The sequence below is a fragment of the Chiloscyllium punctatum genome, chromosome 32, assembly GCF_047496795.1.
Source record: "Chiloscyllium punctatum isolate Juve2018m chromosome 32, sChiPun1.3, whole genome shotgun sequence".
Taxonomy (NCBI): Eukaryota; Metazoa; Chordata; class Chondrichthyes; order Orectolobiformes; family Hemiscylliidae; genus Chiloscyllium; species Chiloscyllium punctatum.
This window is the reverse complement of record NC_092770.1, coordinates 48,656,801-48,678,875: the sequence shown is the minus strand read 5'-3', so window position 1 is coordinate 48,678,875 and position 22,075 is coordinate 48,656,801. Positions and strand designations below refer to the sequence as shown.

Here is a 22,075-nt window from a genome sequence, read left to right as displayed (position 1 = left end):
TTAAACACTGTGTGTAACACTCCAGATGTGATTTTACCAATGTCCCGTGTATGTGAAGCATAACGTCCCTTATTTTATATTAAATTCTCTATAAGGCTCTGGTCAGGCCACATTTGGAGTATTTTGCATAGTTTTGGGCCCCATGTCTCAGGAAAATGTACTGGCCCTAGAGTGGGTTCAGAGGAGGCTCAAGAGAGTGGTCCCAGGAATGAAAAGCTTAATATATGAGGAACGTTTGAGGACCTTAGGTCTATTTTTGATGGAGCTTAGAAGGATGAGGGGGGGATCTAATTAAAACATACAGAATACTGAATGACCTGAACAAAGTAGATGTTGGGAAGATGTTTCCATTGGTAGAAGAGACGAGGGCCCGAGGTCACAGCCTTAGAGTATGGGGAAGACCTTTGGGAATGAAAATAAGGAGAAACTTCTTCAGCCAGAGAGTGGTAAATCTGCAGAATTCATTGCCACAGGTCATTGAGTATATTTAAGACTAAGATACAAAGGTTCTTGAGTATCAAGGGGATCATGAGTTACTGGGAGAAAGCCGGAGAATGGCATTGAGAAACTTTTCAGCTATGATTGAAAAGCAGAGCAGACTGGATGTGCTGAATGACCTAATTTCTGCTTTGATGTCTTATAGTCCTCATGATAAATAATAACATTCTATTAGCTTTCCAGATTACTTGCTGAACCTTCACAATGCTTTTTGTACACTGGATTGCCTATTGCATTTATTTCTGGACATCCCCATTCATGCATAAGTATTCTTATGTTAACGACAGTTTTGTGTTGTAAATCACAGGAGGAGATGCAGTTAATGAAAACTGTAGATGAAGCCTTGGTGATACAGCAGGACCTCAATAACAGACTGTTAATTAAAAAGATGCAAGTCAAGGATGCACAAAAGGAGCTTGATGAAGTTAGGAAGAAACTATCTAATATTAGCAGGTACGTTTTGTTAATTGTCAAAGCACCAATTGACATTTATTTTGAATAAACAAACTACTCTAGAGATAGTCAGCATAGCTTTGTGAGGGCAAACAATGCCTCACAAATCTTATTGAATTCTTTGAGGATGTGACAAAACACATTAATGAAGATAGAGCAGTAGATGTGGTGTACATGTATTTTAACAAGGCATTTGATAAGGTTCCCCCATTCAGAAAGTCAAGAGGCATGGGATGCAGGCAAACCTGTCTGTCTAGATACAGAATTGGCTGATCATAGTAGATAGAGGGTGGTGGTAGATGGAAAGTATTTAGCCTGGAGCTTGGTGACCAGTGGTGTTCCACAGGGATCTGTTATGGGACCTCTGTTCTTTGTGATTTTTATAAATGATATGGATGAGGAAGTGAAAGCTGATGATACGAAGATTGGTGGAGTTGTGGATATTGTGGAGGGCTGAGAAGTGGCAGGTGGAGTTCAACTTGGAAAAGTGTGAAGTGATTCATTTTGGAAAGTTGAAATTGAAAACAGAATACATGGTTAAAGGCAGGATTCTTGGCAGTATGGAGGAAAAGAGGGATCTTGGGGTCCATGCCCATATGTCCCTCAAAGTTGCCAGCCATGTTGATAGGGTTGTTAAGAAGGCATGTGGTGTATTGGCTTTCATTAGCAGGGGTATTGAGTTTAAGAGCCATGATGTTATGCTACAGCTTTAGACCACACTTGGAAAATTGTGTTCAGTTCTGTTCACTTCATTATAGGAAAGATGTAAAAGCTTGAGAGAGGGTGCAGAGGAGATTTACCAGGATGCTGCCTGGACTGAAGGGTATGTCTTATGAAGAAAGATTGAGGAAGCTAGGGCTTTTCTGATTGATAATAATAAAATGAAGGGTATGTAGGGTAGGATAAAAGGTCAGCCCAACACCAAGGCCTGTACTGTGCTGTACTTTCCTGTGTTCTATGTTACCACACAAGGAATCCAAACTCAGGAACAAATAAACTGGAATAAGCCATTTAGCCCCTTCAACCATACGATAAGTTCATAGCTTACTTACAACGAGTCTCCATGTGCCTGCCTTTGTTTCATATCCTGCCTTTGTTTCATATCCCATAATACACTTGATTAACAATAATAGACCATCTTCAGTTTTGAAGTTTAAAAATTGATCTAGCATCAATTTTGGTTTGCAAAAGAGTTCTAAACTTGCTTGAAGCGTTTCCAAGTTTCACTTTAGATTAGATTAGATTACTTACAGTGTGGAAACAGGCCCTTCGGCCCAACAAGTCCACACCGCCCCGCCGAAGCGTAACCCACCCATACCCCTACATCTACATCTACCCCTTACCTAACACTATGGGCAATTTAGCATAGCCAATTCACCTGGCCTGCACATCTTTGGACTGTGGGAGGAAACCGGAGCACCCGGAGGAAACCCACGCAGACACGGGGAGAACGTGCAAACTCCACACAGTCAGTCGCCTGAGGTGGGAATTGAACCCGGGTCTCAGGCGCTGTGAGGCAGCAGTGCTAACCACTGTGCCACTGTGCCTCCCACTTCTGAAAGGTCTGTCTCTAATTTTTAATTGCTTAATCCAAGATTTCCCAGCTAATGAAAATAGTTTCTCTCAATCTACCAAATGTATTTCGCTTAATACTTTGATCAAATTACTCTTTTACCTTCTAAGTTCCAGCCAATGCAATTCTAATTGTGTAATCTTTCCTGGTAATTTAACCATTGGAGTCTAAATACTGTTTTGGTTGTACTGTTCTCTGTGCTCTAGGTGCAGTCTTTCCAAGGTTTTGTACAGCTAAACCATGACATCTATTCCATTGTAAATTAGTTCTCTAGATATAAAAGATTAATTTCATCTATTTCCTGTGGTCATTAACTCAAGGTTAGTCTTTCCAAACTGTTTTCACTCAGACTATTTAATCAAGTCCCGAGATAGTCTGGAACAGATAAAGATAGATCATAAGCCAGGTATGGTCTGTGGACTGTAGTTTGTCACTACGTGATCTATATTGCTTACAAAACTGCCTTTCTTTGTATGATCAGCAAGTTGGAAGTGTGATTTTCTGTACAATTTTCTGAGTCATTCACGACTCAATAATTGTATTAGAACTCTCTCGTTTCCTTTGATCACTTCATATCACATAAGTAACATCAGTTGACATTTCTTTGTTTACTACTCATCAAATAAATCAATCTGATGCATTAGACTTGACCTGCCTGTTTTTTTCACATATATAGCAGGAAGTACTCTTACACATAACTGAATAGTTTTTTTCTTTTCCCCACCACCAAATCACCCGTGGTATTTTTTCATCTATTAACCATCACCAGTAAATTACCTATGTTTTCTAGTTGGTTAATTTACTTGCAAAGCGCATTAAGAGCAGTGCAGACTATCGAGGGGGAGGGGGGGCAGGGTAACTGAATCAAAATGGAGTTAGAAGAGGAGATAAAGCATTCTGCGCCTAATCTGACCATTATAAGTCCATGCTGACTCTCATATTAGCTGAACACTTCCAGGTCATTTAATATCACATGAAATAGGCAATGTTCCTATTTCTGGACTGGAATGTCTGAGTTCAAGTCCAGCCTAGTCTAGATATGCATGATAACATTTCTGAACAGGTTTACTATCTCACAAGGAATTGAGAATAAACTTTGGCAGATAGTTGAGTAGACCAAATTCACAAAACTTTCTTTTTATCTTCTACGATCCTTTACTGAAGGAATGTACAGTTGCTATAAGCCCTGGTTCGAAGGTTATCTGTTGGCTACAATCAAGCCTTTTAATGTATTTTCCCAATTTACCTCAGCCAATTTGTGCCTCATGACTTCATATTTTTCTTCATTCAAATTTAACACCCTTGATTCAGATTGAACTGCCTCATTTCTAAACATAATATAAAGTTCTGTCATATTGTGGTTACTCCTAAACATTTTCTTCCAACAGTATTATAAATTAGCCACCTTCATCACTTTATATTAGATTGCAAAACGTTAGTCATCCAGTCAGGTCCTCAACATAACCTACCCCTTACACAACAACCCATCGTCCATGGTTTTAATGTTCACTTGCTTGACACAGCCGAAATGCAAATTGAAGACACCCATGATTAAAATGTTGTTCTTGTTACATGTTTCTCTTATCACCTGACAAATATCATATCCCACACTATTACTACTATTTGGTAGCTTATAAATAGCTACAGCCAGTGTCTACTGCCCATTGTTTTTTATTAGCTCCACCCAAACATATTCCACATATTGCTCTTAGATTAGAATATAACAAGAAAAGCATAACAATGAACTGCTAGAGGTACAGTTGGATTACAATGACTGAAAATGAACTTATTTAAGAAAGAAAGCATTTTTAAATCATTTCAATCCACCAACTGAATAATCAAGGCACATGACTGAAAATGATTTAAAGATTTCCTATCTATATTGAGGTACAGTTATCAATGTCTTAGTTAACGCAAAATTATTAATTATGTTCTGGCCAGAAGAACCAGTTTAAATTTTAGATCTTCACTAAATTACTGTAAATGCAAATTTATCAAAATGTTGCAGTATTGATTTAATTTGTCCTGGATGAGTATCTAATTTGCTGGACAGAGCTGGAGTCTCACACTATCTTTTCAGCTAAACCTAGCATGAATTTGAATTGCAATTAAAAAGCACAATCTTTTTAAAAAGATTTGAGGAAGATTGTGCTCATAAAAGTAAAAAATTAACAGCAATGAATGGAATTTTCAGCATATTGTTAGTTTTTGTGATGGGGATGCTGCCAGACAAGCACTGGAAATTACTTAAGCATTTCATCACTGAGCATCACTGGCAAAGGTAGCATTTGTTGTCCATATCTAATTGCCATTAAGAAGGTGATGGTCTAAGAATCTGGTTTTGATTTTGAAGCCCTAAAGTTGTCTGTTCAATAAATAACTGCTGTATTTTGTCTGAAAATAAATAAAAATGGGTATTTCTTTCTCATTGATTATTTCTTTGTTTCAGTGTATACCCACCTGAATTACAGAAAATTGCTTGGGACATTGTAATATTTTTGGAACTTTAATGTAGCTACCCTGAAAGATGGTCTTCCTATCTGCCCCTTCAGTAAATAGGGACTTTATTTGAATAATCTGAATATGTAATCTACTTTTTTTTGCTATTATTAGCAAATAGTTATTAGTTTTTAAGGCATTCATTTTAATCACTGAAGTTACAACAGTTGATCTTACTGGATGTTTTTGTTTACACCCTACTTTTTAGTAAACTTAAAGTAAACTTACCAATCTGTAACATTGCCTCTAGAGCAAGTGTTCTGAATTAACTGTTAACAGAAGAACTTCAGGTTGCTTGCCTGTCAATGATGATACAAGAGTGCAGTAGTTGAGATTTGAGTTATTTATCACAGGTAAAATCTTGATTTAAGATTTGAGTTCTAGCTTTAGAATTAATTGGTTCTTGTGTGCATTGATATGATTTTACAACCAAAGAAGATAGCAAGTTCTAGTTTAGAGGGTGGGGAGAGGGACTTTTAAGTTTAAGAGAAACCCTCAGCATTTGAACAGTCCTATGAAAATCTCTGATGAGGATGACTGTATAGACCGGTACTCTTAGATTCATAGAATCTGTACTTATAGACTGGAGAACCTCTCCAGTGCAGAAGAAGGTCATTTGGCCCATCGAACACCAACTGTCCGAAGAGCATCCCACTCAGACCCCTACTGTGTCTCGTGACCCCACATTTACCATTGCAAATCCATCTAGCCTACATATCCCTGGATAATTTTGGTAAGGCCAGTCCACCTAACCTGCACATCTTTGGACTGTGGGAGGAACCCAAAGCACCCGGGGGAAATCCAAGCAGACTTGGGCAGAGCGTGCTTACAGCAACAGTTGCCTGAGGTTGGAATCAAGCCCGGGTCCCTGGCGTTCTGAGCCACTGTGCCGCCCCTTTTTTTTTCAGACTACTGCACCTAGTCATAGAGTCATAGAGGTGTACAGCATGGAAACAGACCCTTCGGTCCAACCTGTCCATGCTGACCAGACATCCCAACCCAATCTAGTCCCACCTGCCAGCACCCGGCCCATATCCCTCCAAACCCTTCCTATTCATATACCCATTCAAAAGCTTTTTAAATGTTGCAATGGTACCAGCCTCCACCACTTCCTCTGGCAACTCATTCCATACGCATACCACCCTCTGTGTGAAAAAGTTGCCCCTTCGGTCTCTTTTATATCTTTCCGCTCTCACACCAACCCTCTAATTCTGGATTCCCCCACCTCAGGGAAAATACTTTGTCTATTTATCCTATCCATGCCCCTCATGATTTTGTAAACCTCTATAAGGTCACCCCTCAGCCTCCGACGCTCCAGGAAAAACAGCCCCAGTCTGTTCAGCCTCTCCCTATAGCTCAAATCCTCCAATCCTGTCAACATCCTTGTAAATCTTTTCTGAACCCTTTCAAGTTTCACAACATCTTTCCGATAGGAAGGAGATCAGAATTGCACACAATATTTCAACAGTGGCCTAACCAATGCCCTGTACAGTTGCAACATAACCTCCCAACTCCTGGACTCAATACTCTGACCAATAAAAGAAAGCATACCAAATGCCTTCTTCACTATCCTATCTACCTGCGACTGTACTTTCAAGGAGCTATGAACCTGCACTCCAAGGTGTCTTTGTTCAGCAACACTCCCGAGGACCTTACCATTAAGTGTATAAGTCCTGCTAAGATTTGCTTTCCCAAAATGCAACACCTCTCAGTTATCTGAATTAAACTCTATCTGCCACTTCTCAGCCCATTGGACCATCTGGTCAAGATCCTGTTGTAATCTGAGGTAACATTCTTCGTTTATTCCCAGCGGGTCTCCCATCCAAGTACTTAGCAAGTTTGAGTCTGCTTAGCTTCCTAGATCAGATGAAATTTGGCATTTTCACTCTAGCATGGCCCTTCTTGAGAAGGGAATATAATAAAACTAGCTTACCTTAGAGTAATGAGTTAGTGATAGTCCCAAATCAGAGTGTTAGTTTACTTACGCATAATAGCTCCAGGAAGAAGGTTAAAGTAACAAGTGACTTAAACCTAACAAGATGTTAGCGACAAGCACTCTCGTGAGTACTGTATGATTGGTGTTTTGGGGTATTATGCAATGTATGTTTTTAGATACTATATCAGTAGTGTGTTCTGGGAACTATACAAAAACGCTTGTTTTTCCTTTCAATAATCAAGGAGTGTTTTAGGATTAATGGGTTTATACTTTTACTGTGTTTAAAGATCACTGAATTTGTGCTATAAATAGTTTGTTATTCCATTTTACTTTGATTTCTTTTGCTAATAAACTGTTTTACTGTTAAAGCAAGATGTGCAGTACTATATGTTATGTTTCAGCAAATTTTATTTAAACCACAATAATTTAAAGTAAGATTTATCATGCCAGGACATCACTTGTCCAATAATCACATCAGATGGGAGCATAGCAAGTGCTTTTGAGTGCTGCATTTCCCTGTTTGACTTTCACTTAATTATAAAATGAAGAATATTTACAGTTTGTGTGTGCCAAAATGTAATAAAATTTGACATGATGATGTTGTGTCCAGGGAGGTAGCAAAACTTCAGAAAGAATGTGTATCCGTGGAAACTTCAATAGAACAAAAAAGATTGGAGAGGCACAATCTTCTACTTGCTTGCAAAGTCCAAGATGTACAGATTGAACTTCTCCAAGGGCAACTGGAAGAAATTAGTGAGGTAGGCATTACCTTTTTTTCTTTTTCCTTTCAACCTTGTGAGTATTTAGGTGTGGGCTGTTCCAACAAGGGGAGCCAAATAGCAGCAGGAAAGGAGACTTCTAGCCAACATCTACCTGCATAGATTACCTTCCACTGGGAATAAAGTTCATAACTGACACATCTTTTGCCAAAGGTCATTATACATGGAACTTGATTAAGCAGTTAAGAGTAAACATGCTGTCTTTACACTTAATGGCATATATGTCACAGTTTATTATGTAGATCATTCATTTTGCTAAAGGCAGTGCATCATTGTGTAGCTAATGAGGAAATTCTGAAGATGCAAACAGTAATTATTAGGAGCCATTACCAAAACCAAACAATAAGATTAGATATACAAATACCATTATTCAGTACTAACAATTGATTTGTAAATAGCCTAGCCAATATTGAATCTGCACAAATGGAGTTGTTCATTGATTCTATAGATCGTATACATGTTGTGGTCAGGAGTCAAATTCAGTCAATATTTTATGGTATTTTATACTGTTCATTGTAGTGTCCACCTTGGGACACTTTAAACTTAGCTGTTCTTGGAATGTTCCAATTATGATGTTAAAGTCATTTGATTATCTATTCATTTTGCCATGAGAAGGTGTTTTAGTGGGCCCCGAATTGAAGCTTCTTAATAATGAGTCAGTTTCTAGTTAAAAATCACACAACACCAGGTTATAGCCCAACAGGTTTAATTGGAAGTATTAACTTTCAGAGCACGGCTCCTTCATCAGGTGGTTGTGCACCACAACCACCTGATGAAGGAGCAGCGCTCCGAAAGCTCGTGCTTCCAATTAAACCTGTTGGACTATAATCTGGTGTTGTGTGATTTTTAACTTTGTCCACCCAGTCCAACACCGGCATCTTCAAATCATGAGTCAGTTTCCAAGTTACTTCAGAAGACATTAACAATCCACAGTCTTTTGCTCTGCAAAAAAGCCTTTCCAATCAATTTATAACTGTCTTTGTAAAAATTTTGTTCATTTGGTAAAGTTATATCAAAGCGCAATATTCCAAAACTGGCCTAACTAAAGTCCTGTAGAGCCGCAACATGACCTCTCAGCTCCTGTCCTCAATACTCTGACCAATAAAGGGAAGCATACCAAATGCTGCCTTCACTATCCTATCTTACCTGTGATTATACTTTCAAGGAGCTATGAACCTGCACACCAAGGTATCTTTGTTCAGTGGCACTTCCTTAGACCTTATAGAGGAGAAAGATATAAAGGAGACCTAAGGGGCAACTTTTTCATGCAGAGGGTGGTATGTGTATGGAATGAGCTGCCAGAGGAAGTGGTGGAGGCTAGTACAATTGCAATATTTAAAAGGCATCTGGATGGGTATATAAAAAGGAAGGGTTTGGAGGGCTGTGGACCAAGTGCTGATAGATGGGACTAGATTAGGTTGGGATATGGACAAGTTGGACCAAAGGGTCTGTTTCCGTGCTGTATATCTCTATGATTCCATAAGGTTATTGCAGAAAATAAAAACTCATGGTTTTGGGGTTAACATATTGACACGGATAGAAGATTGGCTGGCTAACAGGAAGCAGAATGTAAAATAAATGGGTTCTTTTCCAGAGTGACAGTTTATCACCCCTGATGTGCCATAGGAGTTGGTGTTGAGACTTCACCTCTACAATTTTTATACATGATTTGGATGAAGGGACCAAAAGTATGTAATCAGCTAAATTTTTTGATTAGTCAAAGATAGGTAAGAAAATGAGTTGTGAAGGGTTCATAAGGAGTCTACAAAAGGATATAGATAGGTTCAGTGTGTGGGAAAGTGCAAAATTGTCCATTTTGGTAGAAAGAATAAACTAAAACATATATGTAAATGTTGAGAAATAGCAGAGCTCTGATGCAGAGAGATCTACCTGTTATAATGTATAGATCACAGAAGGTTAGTACTCATATACAGCAAGTAAACAGGAAAGTAATAGAATATTATGTTTTATTGAGAGGGGAATTTAGTGCAAGAGTGGGGAGGTTAGTCTCAGTTATATAGACCATTGTTAAGACACGCCTGGAATAGTGTGTAAAATACTGGTCACCATACTTATGGAAAGATGTTAATGCTTCGTAAGATTTGCTCGACCACTACTTGGAATGGATGGATTGCCTTATGACGGAACACTACACAGGCTAAGCCAACATCCTCTAGTGTGTAGGAGAGTCAGAGGATGTTTCCTCTTGTGGGATAATCTAGAACTAGTGGTCATAGTTTAAGCATGAAGGGTCATACATTTAAGACATTTAAGGGCCATACGCTTAATAAAAATTAAGTGTTTAGAGTTTTGGAATTCCCTTCCTTAAAAGACAATGGATGCAGAATCTTTAAACTTTTTTTAAGGCAGAGGTAAATAGATTGTTGATTATCAAAAGGATGAAAGATAATTGAGGAGATACAGAAGTGTTGAGGTTAAACTCAGATCAGCCAGGATCTTACTGAATAGCTCGAAGGACTAGGTGACCTACTTTTGTTCCTTGTTCATATATTCATATGTACTTTACCACTTCTTTTGACTACTCCACTGTTGCTAAATCATCAGACTGCTTGGCCAACATATAGTACTGGATGATCAGAAGTGTGTTCCATTTAAATATTGGGAAAAAGTAAGTCATCGTTTTTAATTCTGGATACAAATCCCAATCCCTAAATACCAACTCTAATCCTCTCCCTGTCAACAGCCTCATATTAAGCCAATCTGTTCACAACCTTTGGTATCATATTTGATCCCAGGATGAGCTTCTAACCCCATATTCATTGCCGTCATAAAGACCACTAATTTCCACCACTGTAACAGTGTTCAATATCACCTGTTTTAGTTCATAAATTGCTAAAACTCTCATTCTTGCCTTTGTTACCTCTAGATCTGAATTTTACAATGCACATCCAGTTAATCAGCCAAGTTCTACTCTATGTAAATTTGAGGTAATCCAAAATCACATCTTAAGTTGCACTATATTGCATTCCTCTGTCACACCTGTGCTTAGTCTACATTGACTCCTTCCCAGCAACAGCGTTATGTTAAAACTTTTACCCTTGTTTTCAAATCCCTCTGCTCCCTATCTGAGAATGCTGCTTCACTATGATTCTGGGTCCCTGTTTGTCCTTGAGTTTAAGTGCCCCATCATTTGTGACTGTACCTTCACTTGCCTAGGCTTAAATTTTGGAATATTTCTCCATCGACCCTTTACTTCTTTATCGCACTTTCCTCTTTAAAGTTCTACTTTGGACCATCTGACCGAACATTGTCTCATGTTGCACAGTGTCATACCTGTGCAGTTCACTAAGAGATTTTATTACATTAAAGCTGCTTTCCAAATATTAATTAGTTATTCTTAGTTTTAACGTGCCCTTTGCAAAAGCCAACCCTATCTCATAGCCGTTTGATGATGCTTACCCCAATGTCTATTATAATTTGTATGGAATATAGTTTCAGTTATGTTCCTTGGTTAGTCTAAAACCAATTAGACAATGACCTCCAGCACTTAAACAGTCTTATAATAAATTATGACTGGATCAGCTTTGTCCTTTGTGAAAACTTCTAACCAGAAATACTCACTCATGCATTTTAGTTACCAACTCCAGGTTTAAGACTTAAATCCACAGTCTTGTGTTTAAATCCCAAATATTTAATTCCCATCGACCATTCCAGCCAAGGGAAGCATTGTGGCAATAACTTGAAAGACAGTAGGCGCTCTAATGAAACCAAGTACCACTCCTCCTTCCACCTTTCTGTGAAAACATCAGCAAACATCTTCTGTTGCTTTAAAATAAATGAGGTTCTGCCTGGCTAATTAGATTTGAATGAAATAATTGCTCCTTGTTGCAACTGTTTGGCTCTGATCTATTCCTTTTTTCATAAAAATAAACTCAGAATATGTAATTAAATGGAATATTTGGAACAAATGTGGATTGGCCATGCTAAATTACCCAAAGTATTCAGTAATGTGCAGGTTGGGTGTGTTGGGCATGGGAAATACAGGGATAGGGTAGGGGAGTGGGTCTGGGTGGGATGTTCTTCAGAGGGTCGGTGTGGACTCATTGGCCAAATGGCTTGTTTCCGCTGTACAGAAATTCTATGGAATTTTGCAACCTTTGGTTACTGAAAAAAATACATCTTTATTTGCAAGCAGAAAAATATGTGAATTTGCTTCATTTGAACCCATACTAAAATTCTACCTCTAAAGAAACAATTGAACAAGTGACCAAAATTTAAATTTGATATCTGTGTTGTGTTCTTTTTACAATGTTTGATGTTCTCTTGTAAGTATTAATCAGATTCAAAATAGATCAAGTAAGTGTATAGAAACAGTGATGTGTTACTTGGGGTTTTCTAGATAACATTGAATCGTTTCATACAGAAGTTTCTTACAGACAGTTGTGTGCTACTGTATAACAGTGTTTAAAAGAAAAATCTAGTACAAGATAGGAAAAAATGAGGGAACTATTTCTTTTTAGAGACATTACGGTGTAAATTTGAGTTTTCTTACAGGTTTTAATGGATGTTGAAAGTACCCAAGCTGCGACAGGTGTCTTTGAACTGGAAGCTACTTTTGAAATAAACTACAGCAGTTTACCAACAGATCTCAAAGTAAGCAATTGTAATATTAATTTATATTAGAAACATGGTTCAGTTCTTCTTGTTGAGGATATATGGCCTGTATGAAAACTGGAAGTTTTGTACTATTTGAAGACTTCTAGATTTAAAGGGATTTTACTAAGGTTTTGAAGAGAACAGAGGGTTTTTTGTGGAAATGATGTTTAAAGTTTAATGTGAGCTGTGTTTGATCTGCTGTTTGTAGAAAATCAAGTGACTTTGGAAAAATAGATGGGATTTATTACCCTGAATTGCTGGAAAACCTGGCTTTTAAAGACAGTATGAGGGCTGTGCTGATAATTGTCTTGCAACTCTTTGTGAACTTGATTTCTGTTTCTGAAATCTGTGTAGGTCAAAAGGGAGAAAACCTCTAAAACAGCATTAAGGTTGCAAATCTTTCTCTCTCCCTGTTTCTTGCTTAAAGTACTTTGGAACTGCAATAAAGTTTCCATACCTCATTGTTTTTACTACCATGTAAAGTCTGAACAGCTGCTCTGAGATCACTGTTTAAATACTTCGATTGAGCTTGAATTCTGTACAGATTGAAGCTTTATTTAAAAAGATCTTCCAACAGTATATGCGGCAATTCGATTTGGTCAACATGAAATCTGCCAGTCTGTGGGAATTCATCCAGATTATAGGTTAGTTAATTAACCAGTTCTGCCACTTTTTCTTAACAACAAGTTTCGTTTTATAATAAATAGATAATTTTGAGCTCATTAAAGAGGCTTTGTAAAACTCTCTTTCATTTTTATTCGCAGTAGAAAAGGGAAGCAGTTGGCCATTTTGGTGATTGAATCAAAATCAGTGATACTAATGGCTCAACTTGTAGAGTAGTCAGACTTGATAGCCAGCCATTCCTCTCACCTCAGTCATAACATTACACACAACTATAACCCGATAAGTGAAATTAACTAGTTAGCTTTTAGGGGCTAAACTTATGACCAACTTATTACAAGCACAAATAGATTTTTAAATGCAAGTACCATTGAAATGGCAATTATAATTCATTTGTAGTACCTTTTATATTTAATTATAGACTACATCTGCTCAATCAGCTGAGAACTATGAAAAAAGATACTGTCTCTTTTAGATTGCAAGGATACTGATGGTCATTTCTGAAGAAATCAGTGCATTTTAGTTGGATTAGTCAAGTACTGCTCTTGTGTCTGATTACATTTGAGCTTTTTCTGTATTTCCACATTTTCAGTAAACTAAATATTAAAATAGGAAACTGGTTGTGGAACAAGGGAAGGTATATTAGGCATATGATGATGGGTCACTTGACCAGAAACATGAACTTTGCTTTTTCTCCACAGATGCTAACAGACCTGCTGCATTTTGCAGCAATTTGATTTTGTTTAGGCATATTAAGTGTTTATCTTCTGAGGAAAGTTTGAGCAGGTTAAGAATTAAGAAGAAAGAAAGATAATCCTATTGAAACAAAAGCAATTCTAAGGGGACTTCACAGGAGAGATTTCCCCTCTCAAGGCAAAATCTACAAAAAAGGGGACATAGTTTCAAAATAAGTGGTCTCTTCAGATTGAGAGGAGGAATTAAGATTGAGTGGAGGAAGTTTTTTTCTCAGAGTCGTGCTGGTGTTCAGCATTCGAGTCCATAAGAATAGTGAAGGCTGGATAATTGTACATATTCAGAACTAAGATAGTCAGATTTTTGAATGACAAGGGGAAGCAAAGGTTATAGGGGCCAGGAAGATAAATAGATTTTAAAAGCACAGTGAGTTTAGCCATGATATTGTTAAGAAATGGAGCAGGCTTGAGGGGCTGAATAGCCTATTTCTGCTTCTATTTCTTATGTTTTATGAACTGCTTCCAATGTAAATACTGTCAAGAGATCAAAACTGTACACAGTGCTCTAGATGCACTCTCACAAATGCCCTATTCAGTTGTAGCAAGATTCCCCTATTTATATACTCCACCCCCATACAATAAAAGGTACTTGTATATACCTTCATGCTAAGCTATTGTGATTCACATACAAGGTCATACATACCCATCAGTACTGCAGTTTAAATAATATTCTGCTTTATATTCTTCCTGTCAAAATAAAAAACCTCACACTATAATACTTAACATAATACAAGTTTTCCTCCAAGCCGCACAAAAGCCCTGACTTTGAATATTATCACCCTTCCTTCACTGTTATGGGGTCAACATTTTGCCTTACTCTTAAACTATCAACATTCATTTTTAAATGCTTTTCAACTGGATTTTCACAAAAAAACAGAACTTTTCAAGGAATGGGTTGTGTATAATGCATGCAGGTCTTGCCCAAATAAATCAGCAAATGATTTGTGAAATGTGTTGTGCTCTGATTAAAACTGGTTGGAGCAAGGCAAAATTTTGCGAATTCATTTGGATAGTCAAAATATCCTTTGACTATGGTTCTGAAACAGCCTTGGGGAAGGTCAAGAGAGAGGTATGATGCCCCCAAGGATTGTTAAAAGTAGACATTGTTGTGCAATAAGTTTATTACCTGTCAAGCTGATTGCAACAGGCAAAAACAACTGTCAAAAAGATCAGCAGGAACTAGCAGCAGTCAAAAGCATTTACGACTCCTGCCTTTCAAACCATTGAACAAACTGAGATTGTACCAGAAAACCTATTGACATAAACCTGAGAACTATCATTGCTGGAATAGTACTGCACGACTCACTTCACAACCTTTAGTTATCATAGTGGGGTGGCTGCTATTTCACTGTCTGATAACTTCAAGTGGTTATAAACTAAAGTGGAACTAACACCATCCCTTGATATATCATGAACATCCAGCAGATCCGCCAGAAGTAATGGTATACCACCAGGAGGGAGTTGCCCCGAGAGTCTTCCAGACTGCATGATGACTTTCCTCTTCCTCCTGTTCCTATCACTCCAAATTGGTTAATGAATTAGTAATCAATGTTAAACATCTGTCAGAATAAACATGGCGGGTAGAAAGGGCAAAGAATGTACTCGGAATGGGGGAATTCAGTCTCCATTAGAAAAATTGGCTCAATAATACCACTACTGACTGAGCCGGCTGTGTAGTAAAGGACATAGTTGTTAGATTGTATCTGCAACTGATGTTATGGGAACATCCTCACCATTAAATCAGCTGCAGATTTTCCATGGTAAAATTGGATGATCACTGTGCTAAATTGGATAAATTTCAACAGATCTAATAACTCAAAACCAGATATCCATAAGTTATCTTGTGCTATCAATAGCCTGTGTTCATCTGCAGCAAGGTCGAGAAAAAACATTCATACCATATAAAGTGCAGGCAAAGACCAACTCCAATAATTGGGAATCTAAACATCTCCCAATGATGTTCAATTACACTACAATAATAGAATCCCATTTGATCAGCATTTGGATGTTACCTTTGATAAGAAAGCAAACTGGAAGAACCATATAAATACATTATAGCTACAAAATCTGGTCAGTGGCTAAGAATTCTCTGGCAAGTAATTCACCTGACTCACCAATGATACTGCTCTTATCAGCACTATACAGGCTCAGTACCATTTAGGACAAAGCTGCTGGCTTCAACATTTTCAGCGTTCACTCCCTTCATCACTGGCAGCAAATACCATCTACACCCACAACAACTCATATAGGCTCCCATAATAACACCTTTCAATCATAAAAATTCTACTACTTTGGAGAACAAGGGCAAAAGATGCATTTGAACCCCACCACCCACAAGTTTTCTTCCAAGCTACACAAAGGCCTGAATTTGAATTTTATGCCCATTCCTTCGCTGTTCTGGGGTCAAAAGTATGAAAATCCATCCTTCAACCACATGGCATCAACATTAACTTCACTAGTTTCCAAGTCTCCCCTCTCCCACCTCATCCTAGATCCAACCCTCCAACTCAGCACCGCCTCTTGACCTGTCTTGTCTGCCCATCTTCCTTCACACCTATCCATTCCATCCTCCCCACTGACCTATCACAAGCACTTCCCACCTACCTTTAGGAACCATTAGTATAAATCTACTAGTCAAAACTTATAAGCTTCCCACACATTCAGGCAGAGATAGTTGGGAGAAAAACAAAGCATGGATGTGATAGGACGAAGGAAAGATTGGGAAGGCAGTTCTGTGGTCCCTGTTCCTAGGATCACTGAGATGGTCCTTTTGGTTTGTCAGGACATATTAGATCATAGATTCTCCTTCAAATACATTCGTTTGCTTGCGGAAGCTATAAGTGGCTGGTTCACACTACTAAAGTTTCTGGCTTACTGATCAAAGACCACAGTTTACAGCAACTGCAGAAGGGAAAACAAGCTATCTATCTTCAGACTTAAGACCATTTTTACTCCAGAGAAAAAATGCAGCTTGCAGTGAGCCAATGACTTCTCCAAACATTCAGCAGAGGTTTTGACAAGTTCTCACATGGGAAACTGATAAAGGAGGTAAAAGCACATGGGATCCAGGGTAACTTGGCAAGTAAGATCCAAAAGTGACTTAATGGTAAGAACGTAATGGTTAGAAGGTCGTTTGTGTGACTGGAGACTGATGTCCAGTGGTGTGCTTATGGGAATTAGTGCCTGGTCCCTTATTGTTTTTGATATATTATAAGTAATACAGAAGAAAATGTGGGAGTGATGATAAGTTTGTGGACAACATGAAAATTGGTATTATGGTTGACAGTGAAGTCTTAGGTTAGAGGAGGATATAAACAAATTGTTCAGACGGACAGATCAGTGGCAGGTGGAATTTAACCGTTATTAGTGTGAGGTCATGCAGTTCAGAAGAAAACACAAAACATAGGAGCACAAAGAAAACACAAAACAATGAATGGCATAACACTAGGAAGCTCAGGAACAGAGGGTTCTTGAGCTTCTTATCCACAGATTCCTGAAGGCATACAGGACATTTGCCTTTGTCAGTCATTGCATAAATTATAAGAGCAAGGAGATTATGTTGGAGGTGTACAAGACTTTGGTTAGGTCACAGCTGTAGAACGGTGTGCAAATCATTAAATGTATTTAAGGCCAAGATAGAGGTTCTTGATTAGAGTTAGGAAGCGGCACTGAATCATTCTGCTAATTAAACCAAACACCCAGAAAAGCTCATCTGGCCTCTTAATATGTTAACATACGAGTAACAGAGAACTCCTAAATTCCACTATTTAAAGAAAATAATATCAATTTATTCCTTAACTCTAAAAGTGAACATTAAACAACAAGTATTCACAGCTCTAAGCCTCCTTTTCTTTTAACTGCTTATTATCCACCTCCAACTCTGTAATAATATATTGTTCCAAAAAAACCCTTATTAAAATTACATCAACTTAATTTTAATACCATATTGTCAGTGTCTTACTTCTTTTGGCTGAAGATCTCCCTGGGCTGTCGTCTTTCCTTTACTGCACATCCTATCACGTTCTATCACATCCATGCTTCATTTTTCTCCAACTATGTCTGTCTGAATGTGTGGGAAGCTTATAAGTTTTGACTAGTAGATTTACACTAATGGTTCCTAACTGTTTACCCGTAGATGCAGTATTTCATATGATAGAGATTGTTTTTGAATGGCAGTCTTTCTTGATGGCAGTTAATCTCTCGATGGCAATTGCTCTGCCTGTCTTTCAGAATGCCTGCTTTTTTTTTTAATACCCCAAACATCAGATCATCTCATTGGTTCGAGGTTGGCAAAACAATAAATTCATACTTGATTGGGTTTTAGTATCCTGGGGCATAATTTAATCTGGTAAAATGTGAGTTGTCAAAACAGCAATCAACTCTGGTATCTATTTCACAGCCAAATGTTACATATTTTCAATTTTCCAGTACACTTTGAGATTGCTAGCTAGTCACATGACAGGTACTTGTAAGCTCTCAGTTCAAACAGCATTCACTGTCTCTTAAAGGTACAGTATACGCCTTCAACTTCATCACAGTAAAGGGATCAAAGGTTATGGGGAGAAGGCAGGAGAATAGGGTGAGAAACCTATCAGGTAGGTAAAAACAATGACTGCAGATGCTGGAAACCAGATTCTGGATTAGTGGTGCTGGAAGAGCACAGCAGTTCAGGCAGCATCCAAGTAGCTTCGAAATCGACATTTCGGGCAAAAGCCCTGATGAAAGGCTTTTGCCCGAAATGTCGATTTCGAAGCTACTTGGATGCTGCCTGAACTGCTGTGCTCTTCCAGCACCACTAATCCAGAATGAGAAACTTATCAGCCATGATCGGATGGTGGAGCAGTCTAAGTGGGTCGAACAGCAGTAGAATTCGGCTGAATCTTATGATTTTCTTAGGTTCAGAGGGCATTTGAGGAAAATATGTTCATCTGGAGGTGGAATACATGACCATGGAGAGCAGTTGAGGTGTGCAATCTCATAACTTGCGTGAAGTACTTAGATGAGCACTTGAACTGTCCGAACATTCAAGACTATCGGCTGAGTGCTGCAAAGTGGGACTAATGTATTTTCAGAGTACATTTTTGTGCAGACTCAATAGGCCAAAGGACCTCTCCTGTACTCTACGATTCTGTGTTTCCCATTCCCAAGGTATTTAGCTGGGAACCAGTCGCATAGTTGTTACTAGATAGAAGCCTTTGTCATTGATAACTGAATTCTCGTCCACAGGTCAATCAGCTACTTGTTGTCAGCCAAAGCTCCATTCATACATACCCCTTGGTTCCAGCTTGTCTGCAATGAGGCTTTCACTATTGCTTGAACAAGCAGTTGTGTCAACAGCACTAACAATACATATCAAGTTAGTTTTAAACCACTTCTTTTCCCATTTCAGTCTGCATTCACATTGCAGAAAACTAAAAAGATATTGTCTTTACACTTGAATCAAAGATTGTTTTACAAAGGATTATGCAGTTAAATTTACTAAATGGGTTTTTAAAAATGAGATTTTTTTAAAAATTCGGCATTAGGCATGTCGAATTTTTTTCAAGGCGGAGGTAGATATCCTCTTGATAAGAGGCTGAAAGTTTAGGTTAAGGTGGGTAGGCAGAGATATGGAATAGATCGTAATAGAACACACTTGGATCTGTTACTAATTCATTTATTTGTATGTTATTAGAAACACATACTTAATAGATTTTTGGAGGGAATGACAGAGTGTTTCTGTCCACAAATGCCATTTTGAGTGTTTACACTTCTTCTGTTAGTATATGTACACTGCTGAGGAATGTCAAGCCACCCAATTTAATATTATGGGTATTTGTTAAATGCTATATTTGAAGTGATATGTATAATGGTTAATAAATAAATAACTACTAAATAAAAGTATTAAGTTATTTGATAAACCTGATTAAAGATTTTCCCACAGTCCCAATTGCTATATGATTCTCATGGTTAGATATCAATTACTTTACAATAATTTTTACTATAAGCCAAGCTACATAAATTAATCAATTTTCTCAGAGTCTCACATCTCATAAGGACATTGAGATAGAGGAGAACAGATTAAATAAGCTATTGGAAGAAAAGGAAACAATTTTACAAAGAACTGCTGCACCAAATTTGAGAGCTGTTGAAAAACTACAAAACACGTGGGATAAATTTCAAGAGTCAGTGTCTGGTAGGTTCAGAGTTTAGTGTATTGAGCTGACTTTGGAATTGCTGATTTTTATCTCAATATGATTGAAATTTTGCCTTAGTTATAATCAGAAATATACTTTAACGCTACATATTAGAAGTTACTGATTTACAGTAATTAAATAAATTAGATTTCTTTTTTATGATGTGTTCTTGGTGGGATTTTTTTTCCCTTTTTTAGACTTCTGATTTCGTATTTCGGCAGTTCCTGGTGTTTGATTATGATGCTTTGGTTGGCAGACTTAGATTTTAGAATTGCTGAATAAAGAATGTGGAATGCCAAGCCAATGTAAAAGTGTACTAGAGTGGGAGAAGAGTGAGTGTTATCCTGTAAAAAGGTAACAGTGGGAATGACGACTAAATGTTGAGAAATTAATTCGGAGTCTTCGGACAATAAAAGAAACTAAAGCTTATCGCAAGCCGAACCAAGTCAATCAACAGTGATTACCCCCCGTCCCCCCACCCACCCACGCAACCGCAAAACTCCCCTTAAGGCAGCCTGAGTGCTAGATTTCGCTGGACTAATACTAGTTGATCTACAGCAAAAGCAAATTAACAAGTGAAGCCAGTGTGTGAAAACAACCTTGAAATAGCTAGAAAATAAGCTTAATAGAAATTAAATAATTTACATTTTTTCCAGTCCATTGTAGTCTAATTTTTCCAATGTGGACTATCTTCTTTTCTAGCATTTGAAATAAGCAGAAAGAAAGCTAGGATATGCAGACAGGATTTTGAATATGTCAAAAGAAGAAGATATGATTTGTTTAATCAGTGCTTTGAACATGTCTCAGTGAAAATTGATCAGATCTACAAGATGATGTGTCAAAATACCAGTGCTCAGGTAAATCATATTTTTAAAATGGAATTTCAGTATCATGATCCTTGTCCCAAAATAAATCAGCTTTGTACCCTTTTGTTTCACTTCAGTTAATTTAGTTTTTTTATGTAAACATGAATAATAGTTTTTTTGTGGAAAGAGGCATGAACAATCTCCATGAAATATTTGTAAAATTTCGCTGTTTTTGACACACTCATTCAAGTGAAGGAAAAATCTGTTTGTTGAAAATTGATTTGTCGAAAACAACAGGTACATTATCTCACTACAATATACAGATATTGCCTTTTTATCCAAGTCTGGCAGAATCTGGGGAGAGAGAAACAGAATTAATGTTTTGAATCCAGTGATTGTTCTTTGAAACTAAAAGGAGTGGAAAATGATGATTTTTATTCTCTTGACAAAGGGAAAGTAGAGTGAATGAGAGCTGAAGAGATAGTGGAGGTTAGTGGTGATCTTTCAGGAATTGCTAGAATCAGGGACAGTCCCAGAAACTGGAAAATCGCTAACATGATACCCCTGTTTAAAAAGGGAGTAAGGCAAAAGATGGAAAATTACAGACAAATTAACCTAATCTTGGTCTTGGCTAAGATCCTGGGATCCATTGTGAAGGATGATATTTCTGAATCCTTGTAAGTGTATAGTAAAATAGGGCAAAGTCAGCATGGTTTCGTCAAGGGGACATCACTTCTGAAAATTCTGATGGAATTCCTTCAGGAAGTAATGAACACATTTGACCAAGGAGATCCAATGGACTTCAGGAAGGCCTTTGACAGGGTAACGCACAGGAGGCTACTGAGTACGATAAGAGTCCATGGTGTCAGAGGCAAAATTCTAGCATGGGTAGAAACTTGGCTGTCTGGCAGAAATCAGAGAGTGAGGATAAAAGGGTCCTTCTCAGGATAGGAGGTGGTGACTAGTGGTGTTTCACAAGGCTCAGTTCTGGAAGCACAGCTTTTTACTTTATATATTAACGATCTAGATGAAGGAACTGAGGTCATTCTGGCTAAGTTTGCAGATGATACAAAGATAGGTAAAGGGACAGGTAGCATAGAGGCAGGGAGGCTGCAGAAGGTTTTGGACAGGTTAGGAAAAGTGGCAACGTGGCAAAGTGTCAGGCACTTTGGTAGGAAGAATAGAGGCATGAGGATAAAATTCAGTAGTCTGAAGTGCAAAGAGACTTGTGAGTTCTAGTCCAGGATTCTGTCAAGGTAAATCTGCAGGTTGAGTTAATAGTTAGGAAGGCAAATGCAATGGTGGCATTTATTTTGAGAGGACTTTAGTATAAAAGCTGGGATGTACATCCGAAGCATTACAAGG

General features: G+C 37.9%; 1 protein-coding gene across 1 annotated transcript in view; it reads left to right on the top strand.

The window, feature by feature from the left end:
• The window catches only part of LOC140458148 (structural maintenance of chromosomes protein 1B-like), a 146,280-nt gene that overhangs the window by 68,491 nt on the left and 55,714 nt on the right, over nucleotides 1-22,075 (top strand). The window contains exons 17-21 of the mRNA XM_072552306.1: nucleotides 806-951; nucleotides 7,570-7,717; nucleotides 12,254-12,352; nucleotides 19,747-19,903; nucleotides 20,607-20,761. Of these exons, the coding sequence (XP_072408407.1) occupies nucleotides 806-951; nucleotides 7,570-7,717; nucleotides 12,254-12,352; nucleotides 19,747-19,903; nucleotides 20,607-20,761 (705 nt within the window). The remainder of the gene's footprint in view (nucleotides 1-805; nucleotides 952-7,569; nucleotides 7,718-12,253; nucleotides 12,353-19,746; nucleotides 19,904-20,606; nucleotides 20,762-22,075) is intronic.